General features: G+C 44.0%; 1 protein-coding gene across 1 annotated transcript in view; it reads right to left on the reverse strand.

Moving 5' to 3' along the window:
* LOC122235144 overlaps positions 1-2,007 on the reverse strand; it is a 42,343-nt gene extending 40,336 nt beyond the window's left edge. Inside the window, exons 1-3 of the mRNA XM_042973614.1 lie at positions 1,947-2,007; positions 1,778-1,896; positions 1,140-1,216 (exon numbers count right to left, since the gene is read on the reverse strand). Of these exons, the coding sequence (XP_042829548.1) occupies positions 1,140-1,216; positions 1,778-1,896; positions 1,947-2,007 (257 nt within the window). The remainder of the gene's footprint in view (positions 1-1,139; positions 1,217-1,777; positions 1,897-1,946) is intronic.
* Between the last annotated feature and the right edge of the window lie 17,505 nt (positions 2,008-19,512).

Genomic DNA, 19,512 nt, shown 5'->3' on the forward strand with positions numbered 1-19,512 from the left:
TTCTTAGTCGTGACTTTGGTTCACTAGCACATTAACGACTCGCCAACCCAATGCCTTGACTTACTTCACTCGAACCAGGACACTCGGAGGCCGGAAGGCAAGACTTATCATGGCGTTGATCTCCAAGCGCATTAATTGGCTCATCCTCAATTTTTCTCTTTCGCAAATAAAATGGTTGCCATGTGCTCATCCAACCACACTTGGGTTCACCTGCGCACCCTCCCAACCCCGTCCCTCACACATAGACTAGAGATCACAGACACAGTGACAAATTCCTCACTCGCGCCTTGCAGGTGGTTGGATTTATGCATTGCCTTCAAGAGAAGTCTCTGTGGGGCGCCTGTGGGGCTCAGTCTGTTAAGCACCTAACTCCAGATCTGGCTCAGGTCCTGACCTCAAAGTCGGTGAGTTCAAGCCCCACCTTGGACTCTGCAACCATATAACAGACCCTGCAGGGTATTCTGTGTCTCTGCCCCTCTCCTTTGGACACCTTCTCTCAAAATATAGAAACTTGAAAAAACCTTTGTTCCTACATACAGAACACAAACTTAGCAACTTAGAGTGCTCAAAATTCTGACTTTGCAACGGAAGATGGCGAAGGAAAAAAAAAGCCTTTGAGTTTTACTTGCCTTTCAGACTCAATTTTGCTTTTTTGGGCGTCGCGCAGCCTCTCTGATGGTGGCTCCTGCCGCGACGTCGCACAGATGAGGGTCATCTCTCCACCTGCAGGCCTCACAGCCCACCAGGCCCAGATCCACCTGGTCTGGGCCCCCCTGCTTCAGGGTCCATGCAGTAAGTCTCCCACCTTTGGTGGATAAACCCAGTTCGAAACTGTTTTCCAATGGGAAACCTTTCGGGTCCTAAAACCCCGCAATCACCCGCTGAAGTGACCCAGACCGGTTCCCCCAGGATGACCTGGCCCTGACCTGCGCATTGGCTCCCCAGGGTGGCCTGGGGCACAAGTGTCCTGAGCACAATCCCGAGGGCGGGGGAGGGGTTGGGGGGTGAGAAGGCAGCTCTGGCTTCTCCTAAGCACAATAAGCCTCAAGATCTCGCCCAGAAACGGAAGCCCCCCCAAGAACTCTCCAACCTGGATCCAGAGCCAGGCTTCCAAGGCCAAGCTGGCCCCTGACACTCACCATCCTGCAAACACATCCCGGATAATCACAGCCTTCACACAAGGAGCTCGTTCTATCAGCAGCAGGCGCGGGCGGTCCTGGAAGACGCCCGTGGGGGTGTTGGGGGGGGGGGTTGACGGCGCCCGCCTCCGGGGAGCCGAGGAGCCCACCCTGGAGAGCACGCCCAGAGCGGGACACTGCGTCCTCCCAGCGCCCTCCGCAAGGGCCCCAGGGCTGTGCGGCGGGACTTGACGGCTCTGCGAACCCCCGCGAGGGCCCCCAGGACGGTGCCGCAGACGCGATGGCTCAGACACCCTCAAGGTGGCGCCCTGGAGGTGGTGGAACCGCGAGACCTGATCGCTCCCACAGCCCCGCGAGGGCACCCCCACCCGGGCGGTGCCGGAAAGTGACAGTTGGGACACCCCCGCGATGGCCCCCAGGGCGGAGCCAGGGGACATGAGGGCTCTGACGGCCCCTCGAGTGCACCCACCCCGCCGGGCGGTGCCGGGAAGTGACCGGTGGGACACCCCCGCGACGGACCCCAGGGCGGAACTGCGAAACCTGAGGTCGCAGACCCCCGCGCGAGGGCACCCAGGGCAGAGCCCCGAGTCCTGATGGCTCCTGAAACCCCCGAGAAGACCCCCACCCGATGGCTGTACCTGGAGACGTGACGGCTCCGAAGCCCCGGCTCCCGCCCAGACGGCGCCCCCGAGACGCTCTGCGCAACTGTACCCACGAATGGCTGAAGCCGCGCTTGTTCCCCCTCCTTTATACCCCTCTGGCGGACCGGATTGAAAACCAAGGACCAGGGTCCTGCGGTGGACTTACCGCCGCCTCTGGACGAGGTGGGAACTGCAACCCGGTGTGGATCCGCAGATCTGCGATCCATTCCAAGATTTATAATTTTTTTGGTATAAAATTTTTATTTGATTTACTTTTTAATTTTATTATTATTTGTGATATAGTTGTATTAAATTACATATTAAAATAATATCAAGTAATTACAATATTTAATTATTCTTAATTAAAGAATTTAAATTAAAATTATTAAATTAATAATACAAATTCCTATTATTATTATTTTAATGCTTATTTATTTTTGAGACAATGCGAGAGACAGAGTGCAAGCAGCGGAGGGGCAGACAGAGAGAGACGCAGAACCCAAAGCGGGCTCCAGTCTCCTAGCTGTCAGCCCAGAGCCCAACGTGGCTCTCGAACTCACTAACCGAGAGACCATGATCTGAACCGAAGCCTGACGCTCAACCAACTGAGCCACCCAGGCGCGCCCAAAGTATTGTTTTTTTAAATATAACTTATTGTCAAATTGGTTTCCATATAACACCAGGGCTCATCCCCAAAAGTGCCCTCTTCCCCGCCCATCACCCAATTTCCCTTCTCCCTCACCCCTGCCTACCCTTCGTATGTTCTCAGTCCTTAGGGGTCTCTTAGGGTTTGCCTCCCTCCTTCTCTGTAACTTTTTTTGTTTTCCACTTCCTCTCTCCCATGGTCTTCTGTTAAGTTTCTCAAGATGCACATAAGAGTGAAAACATGCTATCTGTCTTTCTCTGCCTGGCGTATCTCACTTAGCACAATTCCCTCCAGTTCCATCCACTTTGCTGCAAATGGACGGATTTCATTCTTTCCCATTTCCGAGTAGTATTCCATTGTATATATAAACCACATCTTCTTTAGCCATTCATCAGTTGATGGACATTTAGGCTCTTTCCATTATTTGGCTATTGCTGAGAGTGCTGCTATAAACATTGGGGTACAAGTGCCCTTATGCATCAGCACTCCTGTATCCTTTGGGCAGATTCCTAACAGTGCTATTGTTGGGTCATAGGGTAGTTCTATTTTTAATTGTTTGACGAACCTCCACGCTGCTTTCCAGAGTGGCTGCACCAGTTTGCATTCCCACCAGCAGTGCAAGAGGGTTCCCGTTTCTCCACATCCTCGCCAGCATCTATAGGCTCCTGATTTGTTCATTATAGCCACTCTGACTGGCATGAGGTGATATCTCATGGTAGTTTTGATTTGTATTTCCCTGATGATGAGTGGCGTTGAGCATCTTTTCATGTGCCTGTTGGACATCTGGATGTCTTCCTTGGAAAAGTGTCTATTCATTTCTTCTGCCCATTTCTTCGCTGGATTATTTGTTTTTTGGGTGTGGAGTTTGGTGAGTTCTTTATAGATGTTAGACACTACCCTTTTATCCAATATGTCATTTGTAAATATCTTTTCCCCTTCCGTCAGTTGCCTTTTAGTTTTGTTGATTGTTTCCTTTGCAGTACAGAAACTTTTTATCTCGATGAGATCCCAGTAGTTCATTTTTGCTTTTAATTTGCCTTTGGAGATATGTCAAGTAAGAAATTGTTTCAGCTGAGGACAAAGAGGTTTTTTCCTGCTTTCTCCTCTAGGGTTTTGATGGTTTCCTGTCTCACATTCAGGTCCTTCACCCTTTTGGAGTTTATTTTTGTGTCTGCTGTAAGAAAGTGGTCTAGTTTCATTCTTCTGCATGTTGCTGTCCAGTTCTCCCAGCACCATTTGTTAAAGAGACTGACCTTTTTCCATTGGATACTCTTTCCTGCTTTGTCAAAGATTAGTTGGCCATACATTTGTGGGCCCAATTCTGGGGTCTGTGTTCTATTCCGTTGGTCTATGTGTCTGTTTTTGTGCCAATATCACACTGTCTTGATGATTACAGCTTCGTGGTAGAGGCTAAAGTCTGGGGTTGTGATATCTCCTGCTTTGGGTTTCTTCTCCAATATTACCTTGGCTATTCTGGGTCTTTCGTGGTTCCACAGATTTTAGGATGGTTTGTTCTGGCTTTGAGAAGAATGCTGGTGTGGCGAGGTCAGCGGCTCAGTCCTCAGCAGGAAAAGGCGGTCCTTTATATTCCCAGATTTAGAGAGTACGTATGGCCTGGCAACTTGAGGGACAGTAAGAAATGAAAATGAAATAGGAGAGCTTGTTTTCACGGCTTAGCATTGCGTTTTAATTAAAACACAATCATAGTCTTTTTTTTTTTTTTACTTGTGGTCCAGCATCTTAACTGGTGGATTACTCCAGCTCAGCCAGGGGGCAGATTTGGGGGATGAGTTCAGCACATGACACATGTCACCTCCTTTACAGGTTCACCAAGAGCCAGTGCGGTCCTTCCAACCATGGTCATCCCTTGGCTCTCAAGGGAGGGACAGCCCAGCGCCATTTCCTCCATCCAAATCTGGCTGCAGTGCCTGATCCCGCACAACCACAGGCATCTCCCAGAGGCATTTTCCAGAATGCGTGGATGTTGCGAGTTTGGGTCCAGAACACTGCAATAAAATGAATGCCACTACCAAGCAGCTCAAATGAATCCTTTGCATTCCTAGTGGGAATGAAAGTTATCACTTGACTGGAGTCTGCCATGCGCAATAGCATTATGTTGAAAAAAATAACAAAAATACCATAATTAAAAAGCACTTTATGGTTTTTAACATTTTTAATATAGTCATTTTTCTTTTGAACGAGAGAGATGGAGCATGGGTGGGGGAGGGACAGAGAGAGAGGGAGACACAGAATCGAAGCAGGCTCCAGGCTCTGAGGTGTCAGCACAGAGCCCAACACTGGGCTCCCACCCGGGAGCTGTGAGATCATGACCTGAGTCGGAGTCCGTGCTTAACCACCTGAGCCACCCAGGTGCCCCTTAAAAACACTTTCGTGTTTAAAAAAATACTAAGCATCACCTGAGCTTTCAGCAATAGGTAATCACCGATTGTAGATCACCATAGCAGATATAATAATGAAAAGAATATAACACTGGGCAAGAATTAGCAAAGCAGAGACTTGGAGGCAGCAAATGCTCTTGGAAAAGTGGCCCCAGTAGACTCGCCCTACACACTGTCACTAAAAACCCTCCATTTGCACAGAATGCAGCGCCTGCAAAGCTCAAAAAAGCAAAGCACAATAAAACGAGGTAGGCGTGTGCTGGGTAAATTGGTGGGGGAGGAGTTTTCTGCTTCTTCATTTGGTCACTTCAGACCCAATAGGGTGGAGGCACATCTCCGCTGATCTCTCCTGCATCTGCTCTCAGGGTAGGTGGTCACCATGGGGAAGAGTGGAAGCTGGGGGGAGATGGGTGTGGGTCTTCTGGAGCTGGGGTGCAGGGAGAGGGAGAATTCCCAGCAGGTAACTGCATACGTGACCCCTGGCTGTCCTTCTGGCCCATTTTTGTTTGTTTGCATCACGTCCTCCTCATTCATATGGGTCCTATGGAGACACTTCTGTCAGGTCATGAGTGGCCAGCACGGATGCGTGGGCACTCTGAGGGACAAGGGATTTTGGAAGTGTTTGTTTTGCATGCTCCTGTCTAAGCTCGGATTGGCTGAGACAAGTGAGACATCAGGTGGCTTCTTCAGGTGAGATCCTTAGTTGCAGGCGGGGCCCAGCTGAGATCCCCTCTGCCATGAACTGAGTTGTGTTGCCCACAAGCGCCTGTGTTGGAGCCCTAGCCCCCAGCGGGAAGGTATTAGGAGGCAGGGCCTTGGAGAGGTGATTAGGGCGGAGCCCATGGGAGCAGCAGCTTTATAAAGCCAGGAAACAGCTTGCTCTTTTGTGTTCTCTTTCTCCGCTGTGTGAGATTTCCCCAGACCCAAGCATAGCATCCTGATCTCAGACTCTCAATATCCAGACAGGATGACACCTTTTCCCCCAAACCAGAGGACCCTACCTCTGTCAGGTCCTAGAGAAATAATTTAGCTAAGGGACCAGTGAGGCGGGACCACGGACCACACAGAAGCTGCATGGGTGGGCAGGAAATTGCATCTGCCTGAGCTCTGCCCCCAGCCTTTGTGGGATGAGGACTGTCTGAGATCTTGTGTGGGCCACCATGGGGAGCTTTGCTGCTGCCTGCTGAGTCAGCAAGAAATGTCGCGGCAGGGCAAGGTGCGCGCCGCTTCACAGACCAGCCCCTTCACTGTCTGCTGATCCCACAAATTCAAAAGGTCTTCCTTGTTCCAAGTCTGAGGGTCCGGGTGCTCTCCTGATGCACCAAGAGCAGAATCACACGTTGGCAATTCCAAGGGTCAGGTGCTATCTCCAATCCCCAAAACTCTATGGATTACGTGATTACCCCTCACAGCCCTTGGTACAGATGACGTATCCAAAGCATGCAACAGGGTAAAATTGATCCCAAGCTGTGTGGCTTGTACATTATTGCCAGGCAGCCAGGCTTCCGGTGATGCTCCCACTCTGCCTGGAGTGAGTACCAGATGACCAAGGACTCTCGGCTGCTTCCTCCCAGCTGGCCCATCTGGGTTTACTTCCCTCCTCGGGGTCAGAAGCAAAAGGGGCAACACTAAGCAGTGTCAGTTAAACAAGACGTGTCAATTCTATGTATGAAAACATGTCCAGGGGCACCTGGGTGGCTCAGTCAGTTAAGCATCCGACTTCGGCTCAGGTCATGATCTCACAGTTCGTGGGTTCAAGCCCTGTGTTGGCTCTGTGCTGACAGCTCAGAGCCTGGAACCTGCTTCGGAATCTGACTCTCTCCCCGCGCCCCTTCCCCCCTTGTGCTCTGTCTCTCAATCTCAAAAATAAGTAATAAAAATATTAAAAGGAAAAACAGTAAAATCATCCAGGTCAACCTGAGGGGCACTTCCGTCACTGCCCCGTGGGCCAATTTAACCAAACACCCCATCTTCATGCCCAAGGATCCTGCCCCTGGGGAGGGGTCTTACTTCAATATTCCCATGTCACCATCCCGGAGCTCTTTACAGAAAAAAAGAAGCTGTGAAAGCAGAGGGTAGTCTTCATTCTGTAGGTCATCGTCTGCAGTCTAGGGTTAATAACTGTCAACACACACACCCTTGCTGTGTGCCTGGATTTTCCCATGTCGTTTATGGGGCATCGCTCAACTGTGCACTTTGGTGTTCGTTGTATGGAGTGAGTGAGCTGAGATGCTGCTGTTTTCTCTCAAGGCAGCATTCCTTTCTTTAAAGGAAAGGTGCCTTTGTGGTTATGGAAGTTTGGTGAGTCCAACATTTGAAGGGGAAGACTTGCTGGCTGAGGACCCAAGAGGAAGGTGTAGTTTGGATCCAAAAGCTGTCTACCATGGAACTAGGAAGAGCCAGTGTTGCGCATGGAATCCAAGAGTAGTGTGCCGGAGAGAGCCTCATGGCCTATGAGAGGTTGGCCTTTTCCTTTATGCAGGCCTTCAACTGATTAGATGGGGCCCACCCACGTTGGGAAGAACAGTGTGCTTGACTCCATGCCCGCTGATTTCAATAGTAAATTCACCTAAGAACATTCTCATTGAAACATTCACAATGACGTTTCAACAGATATCTGGCCTCTTGGCCCAGACAAATGGGAGTCATATTGATAGTATATACCCTTGATGTGATATGATGTAGATGGCACTTTACCTCTTTGGTCTTCCTCCCCGAAATTCATAACTGCAGCCTAATCATAAGAAAAACGTCAGATAAATTGCAATGAAGGGCATCCAACAAGACACTTGAGCGCTATTCTCCCAAATGGACAAGGTCATTAAAAACAAGGAAAGTTTGGGAACATGTCACAAACATGAGAATTCTAAGGAAACCTGTCAACTAAATGTAATGTGGTATTTTGCATGGTATCTTAGAAAAGAAAATGGACATTTGGGAAAATGAAGGAAATCTGAGTAACTCTGGACTCTAGTTAAGAATAATGTACCAATATTGGTCCATTCATTGTAAAATATACCATACTAATATAAGACGTCAATAATAGAGGAAACTGGGTGTGGGGTATAAGGGAACGCTTTATACTAGCTTGTCAATTTTTCTATAAATCTAAAACTGTTCTAAAAAACAAACTGATTAAAAAACACTAACAAATAAAAACGCTTGTAGGGTCATTCAAAGAGCTTCCGTGGGGATTGAGGAGAACACAATAAATGTTACATAATAAGCTCCAACATTTATCCACTACTCTCTAGTTTAGGAAATGACTTAATATACAGTATTTCATTTAATCTTTAAACCATCTAGTGAAGTAGATACCATTATTTACTCCCATTTTGCAGTTCGAAAGAGTAGAGTTCAGAAAGATGAAGTGACTTGCTGGGAATCAAACATTGTTCTGACTCTAGTTTAAATGTCTAGTTACATATCTATCTATTGTTCCCAAAGGTTAGCAGCAAGGCGAGCACTAACAGCACTAGGGTTTTAATGATTAATGAATGTAAGTCAAGTGAATAATTCCTGTCTATTTGACCTTAAAAGACATTTATCTAAGACCTTTATTTAAGTGTTGGTTAGTAGCATCTTATCAGGAAAAGTCCATGAATTGTGTTTGTCTCTCACAGCAAGGATATAGAACGTGTTACCACTGAGAGTAGGCAGTGGTTAGCTTCTCATCAGAGAGCTTTATTTTTCAGGTCTGCACCCTTTAGGAATATGACCTTCACTCAAGGCTGCTTTTAAACGTTTCGTTTGGCTTTTCAGAGTTGGCTGATAATAGATGGTGTTCGTAGTTTAAACTGGGGAAGTGTTCAAAGACCAGCAATGGTTTGGGGGATGGTTTACAAAGCATTCCAGCTGTGGTGGACATAAGCCACTCCATCTGCCTGTATGGTGTGGGTATTGTTCTGCAGTGTTCCATAGCATGGAACACTTGCTTTGGGATTGCAAACTCCTTGGGGTATGGATGTGGTTTTTTGTCTGCACCATTTTACCTGTTGCAAAGCAACGTGTACTCTTTCTCCCTCTGAATCCAGAGGACATGTGACTCCTAAACTGACATCTGTAGGAGCTGTGAAAATATCCATGTATGAAACTGTGTCTTTTGCAATCAGTTTATCGTGGAAAGGTGTTGGGGGGGGGGGGAAGTCTACTACTTAAAATGTCAGTTGGATCGTGTAGAGCAACAACACTAATTATTGGATAACCTTAAACACAGCTACGTGAGATGCCCTTACCTTACAGAATCTGTCTCTAATCCTATCAGAAGCTGGTTTATGATTATAGATCTTCTTGGATGTTCTGAGGGGTAGTGGGCCCAGGTGCCTGCTAAATCTTAGTCGGAGAGTAGGTATGGGAGGGGGTGGACAAGGCATCTATAGAGAATTTTGAGGAAGAGAACTCCCCCAACAAATGTTTTTAACTTCTTGTATCACTGAAAACTACCGGAAAGAAAGTCTAGATTATTTTGATCACACTTGGGGGCCTTTGGACAGAAGATATTTTTAGCACCTATGGGGTTCAAATCACTATACGACATCAGAGACTATACTCCATTCCTGTACCACACAGAAGCCATTTTTCTCTTGTTCCGCTTGTTCCCCTCCTCTGGAAGTCATCCCAGATTGCCTGCATTTCCTGAGCATTCAAGCTGTGTTCTCTCTTACCCTCTTCTCTTTACATCTCTTACTGGCTCCTTTACCTAGGATTCTTCCCTCTTCCCTACTTATCCTTCAAAACTCAATTCACATTTTACCTGACTCTAGGAAATCTCTTTCGATCATTCGTCCATTTTAATTGCAAGTGTACATTAGGCACACTTCCTTTGTGGACCCCAAAACGTGTACACAGAGCTTTCTTACCTTTTGTTTGTTTATTCATTTATTCACCCATTCATTCAAAACTACTTATTAAACATCCACTCTGTGTCAGAAGCTGTTCTAGCTGCTGGAGATACAGCAGGGCACAAAACAGGTCGGGTTCCTACTTCCATGGAGCTTACGGTGGGGAAGATTGCCAATCAATAAGTAGGCAAAAAATTAAATAGAATTTATGATTGTAGATGGTGAAGAAAAAAAAGCATAATGTGATAATGCATGCTTCAATGTGGGAGCTGTTTTGATTGAGTTCTCAGAGAAGGTTTCTCTGTGAAGGTGACATTTGAATAGAGACCTGAATGATGAGAGAGCAAATGATGTGAAGATATGAGGGAAGAGAACTCCAAGCGAGGGAACAGGCAACAGGTAACAGTGAAAGATGCAAAGGGGAACAAGCTTGAGGTGTTTGAGGAACAGCAAGGAGCCTGTGTGACTGGAGCGTTGGTGAATGAGGAGGAATGCGGTAGGAGGAGAGATTGGAAAGTCAGGCCCAGCAAAGTCATGTTGGACATTAAAGGCCTAGGAGAGAGCTGTATGGGTTGATGGGGCCACGATTTGTAGCTAGACTTGTCACGCTCCAAAACGTGTGCCTATCATAGTATATTACCTATACATGTCACATTCTATAGTACAGTGATGGGAAGTGAAGCATTTAAGCTGTTCAAAATTTTCTCATTAAGATGTATTAACATGTAATGAAAGTGTTTTGGAAAAATTAATCCTATGGATTAATTAAGAAAGAAATATACAGCTTTAGGCCTACTATTAGTCATTGACCTATTTTGATCAGTTCAGTGAGGATATAGATTTTTATCTGGCTGAACTATTTTGAAAACTGCTGTGTTTATAAATCAGAGAACATCTCAGTTCTAATTCCAGACTTATATCACTTATGATATTCAGCTTTCTTTTCACATATTGTATTAAAAATAATCATGGCCAAGCATTTCATTACATAAGCATAAATTTTCAGATAGTTCTGAGATTTATATATTTGCATACAGAATTTTAGGGATACTGTGACCATTTACTGGACATAGTTAACTTACATATCAATCACTTCCTCTTAAAACTAATAGAAGAGATGTATATTAATTTGAGCACATCCTGAAATTTGCACTCCAACAACAATTCTGGATATTTAGGTTCTTTGGTATCATAATCTGTGAATCTCTTCTGAAACACTCACTCTATTTCTACCATGTGACTTTATGATTCTAAAATTTGTTACTCCTCTGAGTACTGGAGAATGAGGTTCTAGGACTCATATTCTATCTAAATGTCTTCACTTCCTTGAAGAAGTCAGTTGCTGCCTTGGTTCATTTCCTAAAGTTTAAGTTTCAATGTGTTTAAGTATTTGTCATATCAGTAAGAAAGACTAATCTTTTTTTTCTCTTTTTTTTTTTCTCTTTTTTTTTATTAAACACATAGTTGTTCTTTTTTTTTAACGTTTATTCATTTTTGAGACAGAGACAGACAGAGCATGAACCGGTGAGGGTCAGAGAGAGGGAGACACATTATATGAAACAGACTCCAGGCTCTGAGCTGTCAGCACAGAGCCCGACGCGGGGCTTGAACTCACGGACCGTGAGATCATGACCCGAGCCGAAGTCAGCCGCTTAACCGACTGAGCCACCCAGGCGCCCCAAGAAAGACTAATCCTAATGACACTGGGGGACCTACCAAAATGGAGTCCTTTAGTTCTGAGTCATTTAGCTTTGAATCTTTTATTTTATTTCTTTAATAAATTTAAACAAGTAATCTCATGTCATTAAAATAAACTAGGTGTCCACACCCTACTTCGTCTTCTTCCAAATACACCATAAATAAGTACCAGTTAAGGGCGTGAGCATGAGTAAAGTTGGAGGTCTTGATCTGTACCTCCATGAAACCACAGAGGACTCAGCACAACTGTTTCATACCATGCACCCTTTTTCTGAAAGAGGCATGGAGTCTGGGCTTGCACAACTCTTCTTTCTTGATGAAAATCAGGTATTGACAACAATTTTCCCCCTTTTTTGCAGGGGCCCCATCTGTGACAAGGGCAATCAGCTTATCCATGTTTAGACCAAACTTCTCAAATTTCTTCTTGGCAGATGGCTAAGTTCTATCAGTTCATGTGTCCTGGCTATTTGGGGAAAATGTTTTCTTCCCCAAAAATATCACAGCCAGCATGTTGGCAAGTGTTATGTGACCGGTACTCATATGCTTTGCCACTGGAAGCATAAAGGGGTGAGGTCTTTGGGAAGGACTGCTTTCAGAGTGTTTCAAGAGACTTGAAAAAAGCATCTCCTTTGACCTAGTGACCTGATATCTAGAAATGCAAACAAGGAAGTCATCAGAGATGACGATCAAAGATATATGTGTAAGGATGTTCACTGCAGCATTATTTATAACCGGAAAAAGCAGGACCTGATTGGCCCAAATATCCAAGAAGTGAATGGTTTAATTAGTTATGATGCATCCCTAAGATGGATGTTTTGCAACAACAGAAATAATGTTTTCAAAGAATGCTTTCTGACACGAGAAATAATAAATTAATATTAAGTGATGAAACTAAGGTATAAATGATACATAGTTTAAGATCTGAATTAAAGAAATTAAGTTTATATGTGGGTATAACACATTCTGTCCATCTCTACTAGAGTCACTGGGTACTAGGGGGTTGGTGAAATCTGACCCTTCTTGAACTGCCCTGTGTTACTAATCTCATTCAAATGAAGAACCACATAAAGTATACAAAATTGCTTATGGAGGCAGCTCTTAGCAAGGGGTAGGAGAAATAGAGACTTGAACCCATTCATCTTCAGGAGTTCCTTATACGGGAAAGTGAAGCTTTTCGGACTGGGGCCTCCAAAAAGAGGGTGGCCTCTGTGAGAATTTCTATCCTTGGGACCTCTTTCCCTTCTCAGTTTCCCTGAACTTTTTCCTCTTTAACCCCATCTTCTAACAAATCGCTGAGGTCCATGCTCTCATTCCCTCCTTTGGGAATTCGACTTCTCATTTCTGAAGGAAAACAATCTGCCCCTCTGACCTTTTGTATATTTCTGGTTAGGACCGTTTTTCCCTCAGCCCCTATTCTTCTCGGTCGTTTCCTGTTCCTCAAAGAAAGATCATTACTGCTCATTTTCTCTTTAGTTCACCCAAGAAGTAATCATATCTCACCAAGGGGTGGTGTGGGTGTGTGTGTGTGTGTGTGTGTGTGTGTGTGTGAGAGAGAGAGAGAGACAGAAACTAGAGAGAGAGAGAGAGATCTTCATATTCCTAAATCCACCAAACCAGCGGTCAATGGCTCCCCCTCTTTGCTACCCAGAGTTGTGTCACTACCAATTGCATACCCTTTAATGACATGACGTAACCATAAATTTAGAGGACAGAATTTTCATTGTTACAATACCCTATTCAGCAAATCGAGCTGCCTTTATATTATCAATATGACTTGAAAGTTTGATATGGAGAAGGCTGGGAAGTAATGGAATGCATTAATGAAAAGCATGATCTTTGGAATCATGCCCGGCTTCAAATTTTCCCTCTACCGCCTAGTAGCTGTGTTACATCAAGCAACTTATTGACTCTCTCTGTTTCCCGGTTAGTAAAGTGGGGATAAAACCTATATCATGTGCAGAGAAAGTGGGACCCTCTTATGCTGTCGGTCAGAATGCGAACTTGTGCAGCCACTCAGGAAAACGGTACGGAGGTTACTCAAAAAGTTAATAACAGAACGATCCTATGATGCAGCCATTAAACTATGAGGTATTTACCCAGAGGATACAAAAGCACTGATTTGAAGGGATACACACATCCTGATGTGTACAGCCGCATGATCAACAAGAGCCAAATTATGGAAAGAGTCCAAATAGCCATCGACTAACGCATGGACAAAGAAGATGTAGGGGCGCTTGCGTGGGTCTGTTGGTTGAGCGTCTGACTTCCGCTCCAGTCATGAGCTCATGGTTGGTGGGTTGGAGCCCTGTGTCGGGCTCTGTACGGACAGCTTGGTAGATTCTGTGTCCTCCTCTCTCTCGCCCCTCCCCTGCTTGTGCTCTTTTTCTCTTTCTCAAAAATTAATAAATAAACATTAAAAGAAAGAGCCTCCACTGAAGAAAAATAAAGATGTAGCATATACATACATACAAATGTGTGTATGTATATACATATACGTATGTCTGTGTATATATATATGTATATACATATATATATATGATGGTATATTAATCAGCCACAAAAAAGAATGAAATCTTGCCATTTGCAGTGACATGGATGCAGCTAGAGAGTAAATAAGTCAGCCAGAGAAAGACAAGTACCATATGATTTCACTCATATATGGAATTTAAGAAATAAAACAGATGAACATAGGGGAAAAAAGAAAGTGACAACCCAGAAAACAGATTCTTAACTATGAAGAACAAACTGAGGGTTACTAGAGGGGATGTGGGTTGGGGAGTGGGTTAAGGAGTACACTTGTTGTGATGAGCTTTGGATATTGTATGTAAGTGAGGAATCACTGAATTCGACACCTGAAACTTATATTACACGGTATCTTAACCAACTGCAGTTTAAATAAAAGACCTTGGGGAAGAAAGTCAGTATTATCTGACTAGTTGGATAGGTCTTCTTCTTGTGTATGAGTCTCAAAAAGTAAATAATGAGGCATAGACTTTGAGTTGTCCCTCAGTGTATGTTTTCCTCCTCCTCTTCATTAGAGAACCCCAATTTTTAGAGAATCCCGGGTCAGAATCAGTTTCACGGGCAGTAACCCACGATGCAGTGCTCAGAGTGTCCCAAGATTACTCTAATGCTTTGCTGTTGCCATCTTGAAATTCTTAATACTTGTATAACAAGGGGCCCCACATTTCCTTTTGCATCGGGCCCTGTCAATTGTCTACCTAATCTTGATCTGTGCACAAAACTGTCCACGATAGAGACTCATTTCTCATTCTGTCTTCAGCTAAGAGTGTTTCTGCGCAAATTCTGCTCAATGGGATGTAAGTAAAATTGTATGTGCAGCTCCTGGAATGTGTCCTTAAAAGATATTCCTCCTTCTTGCTGGAAGAAATATGGTATTCTTCTTGTTTTATTTTTCTTTTTTGAGAGAGAAAGATGGGCAGAGGGAGAGGGAGATGGAGAGAGAGAGAATCAAGTAAGCTGACACCCAGCATGGAGCCCGATGCAGGGCTTAAACTCACAACTGTGAGATCATGACCTGGGCCAAAACTGAGAGTTGGACACTTACTTAACTGACTGACCCACCCAGGTGCCCCCAGAAATATAATCTTAATAACTAGAATCTCAGTAGTCATCTTGGATCAAGCTGGAAATCATGCCAGGTGGGGCAGCAGGATATGATAGTTTGATCCTTGACACTCAGAGTAAATAACAGACCTGAACTACCTGCAGACTTCCTCAATTTAAGAAATAAGAAACACTTTATCTTAAGCCACTGATATTTTGAGTTCTCCTGTAACTTGCACATGAACCTACCCCTGACTACCTAAAAGTTTTGGGAGGAGAGGGTGGGGGGTGGGCAGCTAGAGACAGAGGAAATACACAAAACTAGAAGCTTTGAATAGATCAGTAAAACAGATATATCTGTAGTAATATCAATCAAGAAGAAAATGAAATACCAAACTTCATAATAAAAAAGAAAAATATACAGTCACAAGAGAGATTTTAAAAGAAAAATATGGTAACACATAAATGAAATTCATGTATTTCTGAAAAATATAAAATGCCAAAATAGGCTGAAGAAAATACAAATTAACAATCGTTAAAGAATTTGAAATGGTAATTAAAAATGTTCCTCCCCAAATTCTCTAGGCTCAGATGGTCCGTTTTATTTTGTAACGTAGGCATAAACATTTTATTTTATTTTAAAATTTTTAATATGAAATTTATTGTCAAACTGGTTTCCATACGACACCCAGTGCTCATCCCAACAGGTGCCCTCTTCAATACCCATCACCCATCCTCCCCACCCGCCATCAACCCTCAATTTATTCCCAGTTTTTTAGAGTCTCTTATGGTTTGGCTCCCTCCCTCTCTAACTTTTTTTTTTCCTTCCTCTCCCCTATGGTCTTCTGTTAAATTTCTCAGGCATAAACATTTTCAATAGAATAGTTGACTGAATCCAACAATGCATTACAAAACTAAACTGAGATCAATTAGTATTTATCCCAGAAATGCAAAGATGGTTTAAAATTAGAGTACCTATCAATTTGTTTAGCCACATTAGAGGAGAAATATGATTATCAGAGTGCATGCAAACAAAGTTTTTGTTTTAAAATTTAATATCTCTTTGTAATTTAAAAACTCTTTGCAAGCTTCCTCAACATGTCTTAGACTTTATGTCAAAGTCTACATTTAATGAAAAACATTTAAATGCAGTATTTATTATGAAGAAAAGACAAGAATCCCAACTATAAACTACATTTTAATACAATACTAGGGGCTCTGGCTAAAGCAATACTAAAGTAAAAGTAAATATATTAAACAATGGGAAGGGAAAAGACAACTGCTATTTTGCTGTTGATTGTTCTTATAGGTTAATATAAATCTGAAACAGTCACCAAACTATTAGACATAATATGAGAGTGCATAGAATTTTACAATTATAGTATTAACTTACAAAATCAATAGCACTTGTCTACATGAGCAAAGCACATAGAAAACAGTACAGACCCTGAGATATCACTTGCAATATTATAAAGACTATGAAATATCTAAGAACTGCATTTAAAATTTTTTTAGTGTTTATTTATTTTTGAGAGAGAGACAGAGAGTGAGAGCAAGGGTGAGGCACACAGAATCCGAAGCAGACTCCAGGCTCAGAGCTGTGAGCACAGAGCCTGACGTGGGGCTTGAACTCACAAACCATGATGAGATCATGACCTGAGCTGAATACCACCACTTAACTGACTGAGCCTCCCAGGCGCCCCTACGAAGTGCATTTAAATAGTGTTTTCAGGGAAGACTTCTCCAATAATGTAACATCTGAGATGAGATCTGAAAGAAATGAGAGTCAATCAGGCAGATTATCTGACAAGGAGCATTCTGGGCCAAGAAACTGCAAGGACAAATGACTTCACACCTTGGATTTTTCTCTTCCTCTCCACATCAGAATATTTTCCTTTCTGTAAAGTTCAGACACGTTTCAACATTTAAATAGTTTGTCCAGGTTAAGAAGAAACCCTCAAATAACTCTTTGGTAGCCTTGGCATAGAGTAGTTGATGTTTTCTTAAACAACGCTTAGAAGATGAGAAAAGAAATGATAACATTTCTCGAAGGTCAAAACAGCAATGAAAAGTAGACATACAGGGGCGCCTGGGTGGCGCAGTCGGTTAAGCGTCCGACTTCAGCCAGGTCACGATCTCACGGTCCGTGAGTTCGAGCCCCGCGTCAGGCTCTGGGCTGATGGCTCAGAGCCTGGAGCCTGTTTCCGATTCTGTGTCTCCCTCTCTCTCTGTCCCTCCCCCGTTCATGCTCTGTCTCTCTCTGTCCCAAAAATAAATAAACGTTGAAAAAAAAAAAATTAAAAAAAAAAAAAAAAAGAAAAGTAGACATACAAATGACTAGTTGAATTAAAAAATATTTTCACCTCTCTTCTGCCCACCCTCTACTTCACTTAGCTGACCCCCTTCTCCTTAATACTCAGCTCCAGGGTCCTTTCCTCCAGAAAGTCTTCCATGCTGTCCACCAAGAGCATCCCTCTTTGATGCTTTCTGAGCATGCTTGTATCACTGCTCTTACTACGTTGTTTGGAAATCGTAAGTTGGATTTGTGTGTGTTCGTCTTTTCTTCCCAACGAGTTTGTAAACATCGAAAGCATGGGATTTTTGATACGAAATGACTTGAGAGAACATAGCACCATTTCAGTCTTGCCTGGCACTACAGCTATCTGACTGTGTGACTTGAACTCTCTGAATCTCAATGTCGTCCTCTGTCCAGGATGATGATGTTAATAGTAACTTTCCAAGGTTACTTTGAGACGGAAGTGAGTTGGCCCAGGTGAGAAATGTGATCATACCTTGAATCTCTCTCTTTCCATACTGTATCTAACTCAGTGGCAGGCAGGTGGAAGGGATCGTTTTAATAAATGTTTACGGAGGAGGTAGGTGAATCCTACAGGGACTATTTTGTGAGAAGGAAGGCACCCTGGCTCTATGGTGGGCGGGAAGTGGCTGTCTATGGAGATAAGAAACCTCAGGAAATCCCTGGGAAAGGCGGACCTCCTGGGTACACTCTGAATGATAACATGGGAAAACCAACTCCCAGGAGTCCACGAGGGGGGCATCTCTATCCCAGTCCTCATGCGGTGGTAGTCATATCAGAAGGAAGTCTCTGAGGACTCCAGCAGGTGTGAAGTCTATCCTCCTTCCTGCCCAGCTTCCTGAGGAGGAGCTGAAATACAGAACTGAACCTGGACTGAACCCGGAAGGCTGCGCCTTCCTCACCGCACCCTGGTCCTGTCCCTGCAAGCCAACACCCCACGGCCTTCCGGCTTTGTGGTTGACATCTCCTGGGGCTCGCCACGGCTCTCGTCAGAGACCCTCGCCTTGGGTAAAAATCTCCAAGAGGTGTTCTTTCCTTCCAAAGGAGGAGGTATTATTTTATTTTTCCAACGTGTGACAGTAACTTACAGAACCACTCCTTCTGAGGAAGTGTTTTCCAACGTCCGGTTTACTTGATCAAGTGTGTGGAGCCAGGCTCTCAAGTTCATCGGTGTCCCATCCTTCTCCCCACTCCCTTAGCTGGCTCCTCCTTCTCCCACGTCAAGGGCATTGTTCACACATTTTTGGCTTATGGAATTAAGGTCAAGGAGGTAGCTCACAGCCAAAACCATTTGGCTGTGGATGACAATTTGTTTTCACTCCTGAACAGCTGCTAACTGCCCAGTTAATGTCTTCTTCCAGAACATGCTTTTCCCCCAGTGAAGCTAACTGCAGTTAAAATGTGAGAGCCCCTCAGTTACATTGGCTGACGCTCCGGATCCGTGTTACTTGAAGTTTGCAATTTAAAAGGCTCATGGGGGGAAAGAAGATCATTCACAAAAACACTTAGACCATCACATGTGTTCAAGCTCGAGAGCTCACGGTGTTCTATTTACTCTGGCAACTGCTTTGCAAACAAAAATTTTAATACTTACAAATAAAAAATAAACAGGGACAGGGAATGTCCAGCAGTTTCTATACATTGATGAAGCTGAAGAAATTGTATGTTTAGAGTAAGGTATTTTAAAATAATGTACTTCAAAGAAGTAGTCTTAATGAGGTGAGCGTTTTCTTTTTCTTTTTCTTTTTTTAAGTTTATTTATTTATTTATTTTGAGAGAGAGAGCAGGAGTGGGGGGGGGGGGTTACAGAGAGGGAGGGAGAGATAGAAAATCCCAGGCAGGCTCCGTGCTACCAGCACAGAGCCCATTGCAGGGCTCGGACTCACAAAACTATGAGATCACGACCTGAGCCCAAAGCAAGAGTTGGACGCCTAACTGACTGAGCCGCCCAGGGGCCCCAAAGTGAGTTTTTTCTTAAATAAAATATCTTTTTTTTTCCTCCAAAAGACTTGGAAAGAGCATTCACAAAACCACGCCTGTCTCCTTCAGGGCTATAAATATCCATAGCAGCAATACCGTGTGATTATCCAAATAAAATTAGCTTCAGAAACAGAAGGAGTAAGAGAATGTTCAAGTACAGACAGATTAGGTGATCACTCATCTGTGATTGCTTGAATAGAATTTTTAAATGATTCCTTGCCTTGTCCCAGAAAGGACTTAAGACAACCTCCAAGGGGGCATAAGACAATACAAATCAAAAGGGG

The sequence above is a fragment of the Panthera tigris genome, chromosome F2 (genome assembly GCF_018350195.1).
Source record: "Panthera tigris isolate Pti1 chromosome F2, P.tigris_Pti1_mat1.1, whole genome shotgun sequence".
Classification (NCBI taxonomy): Eukaryota; Metazoa; Chordata; class Mammalia; order Carnivora; family Felidae; genus Panthera; species Panthera tigris.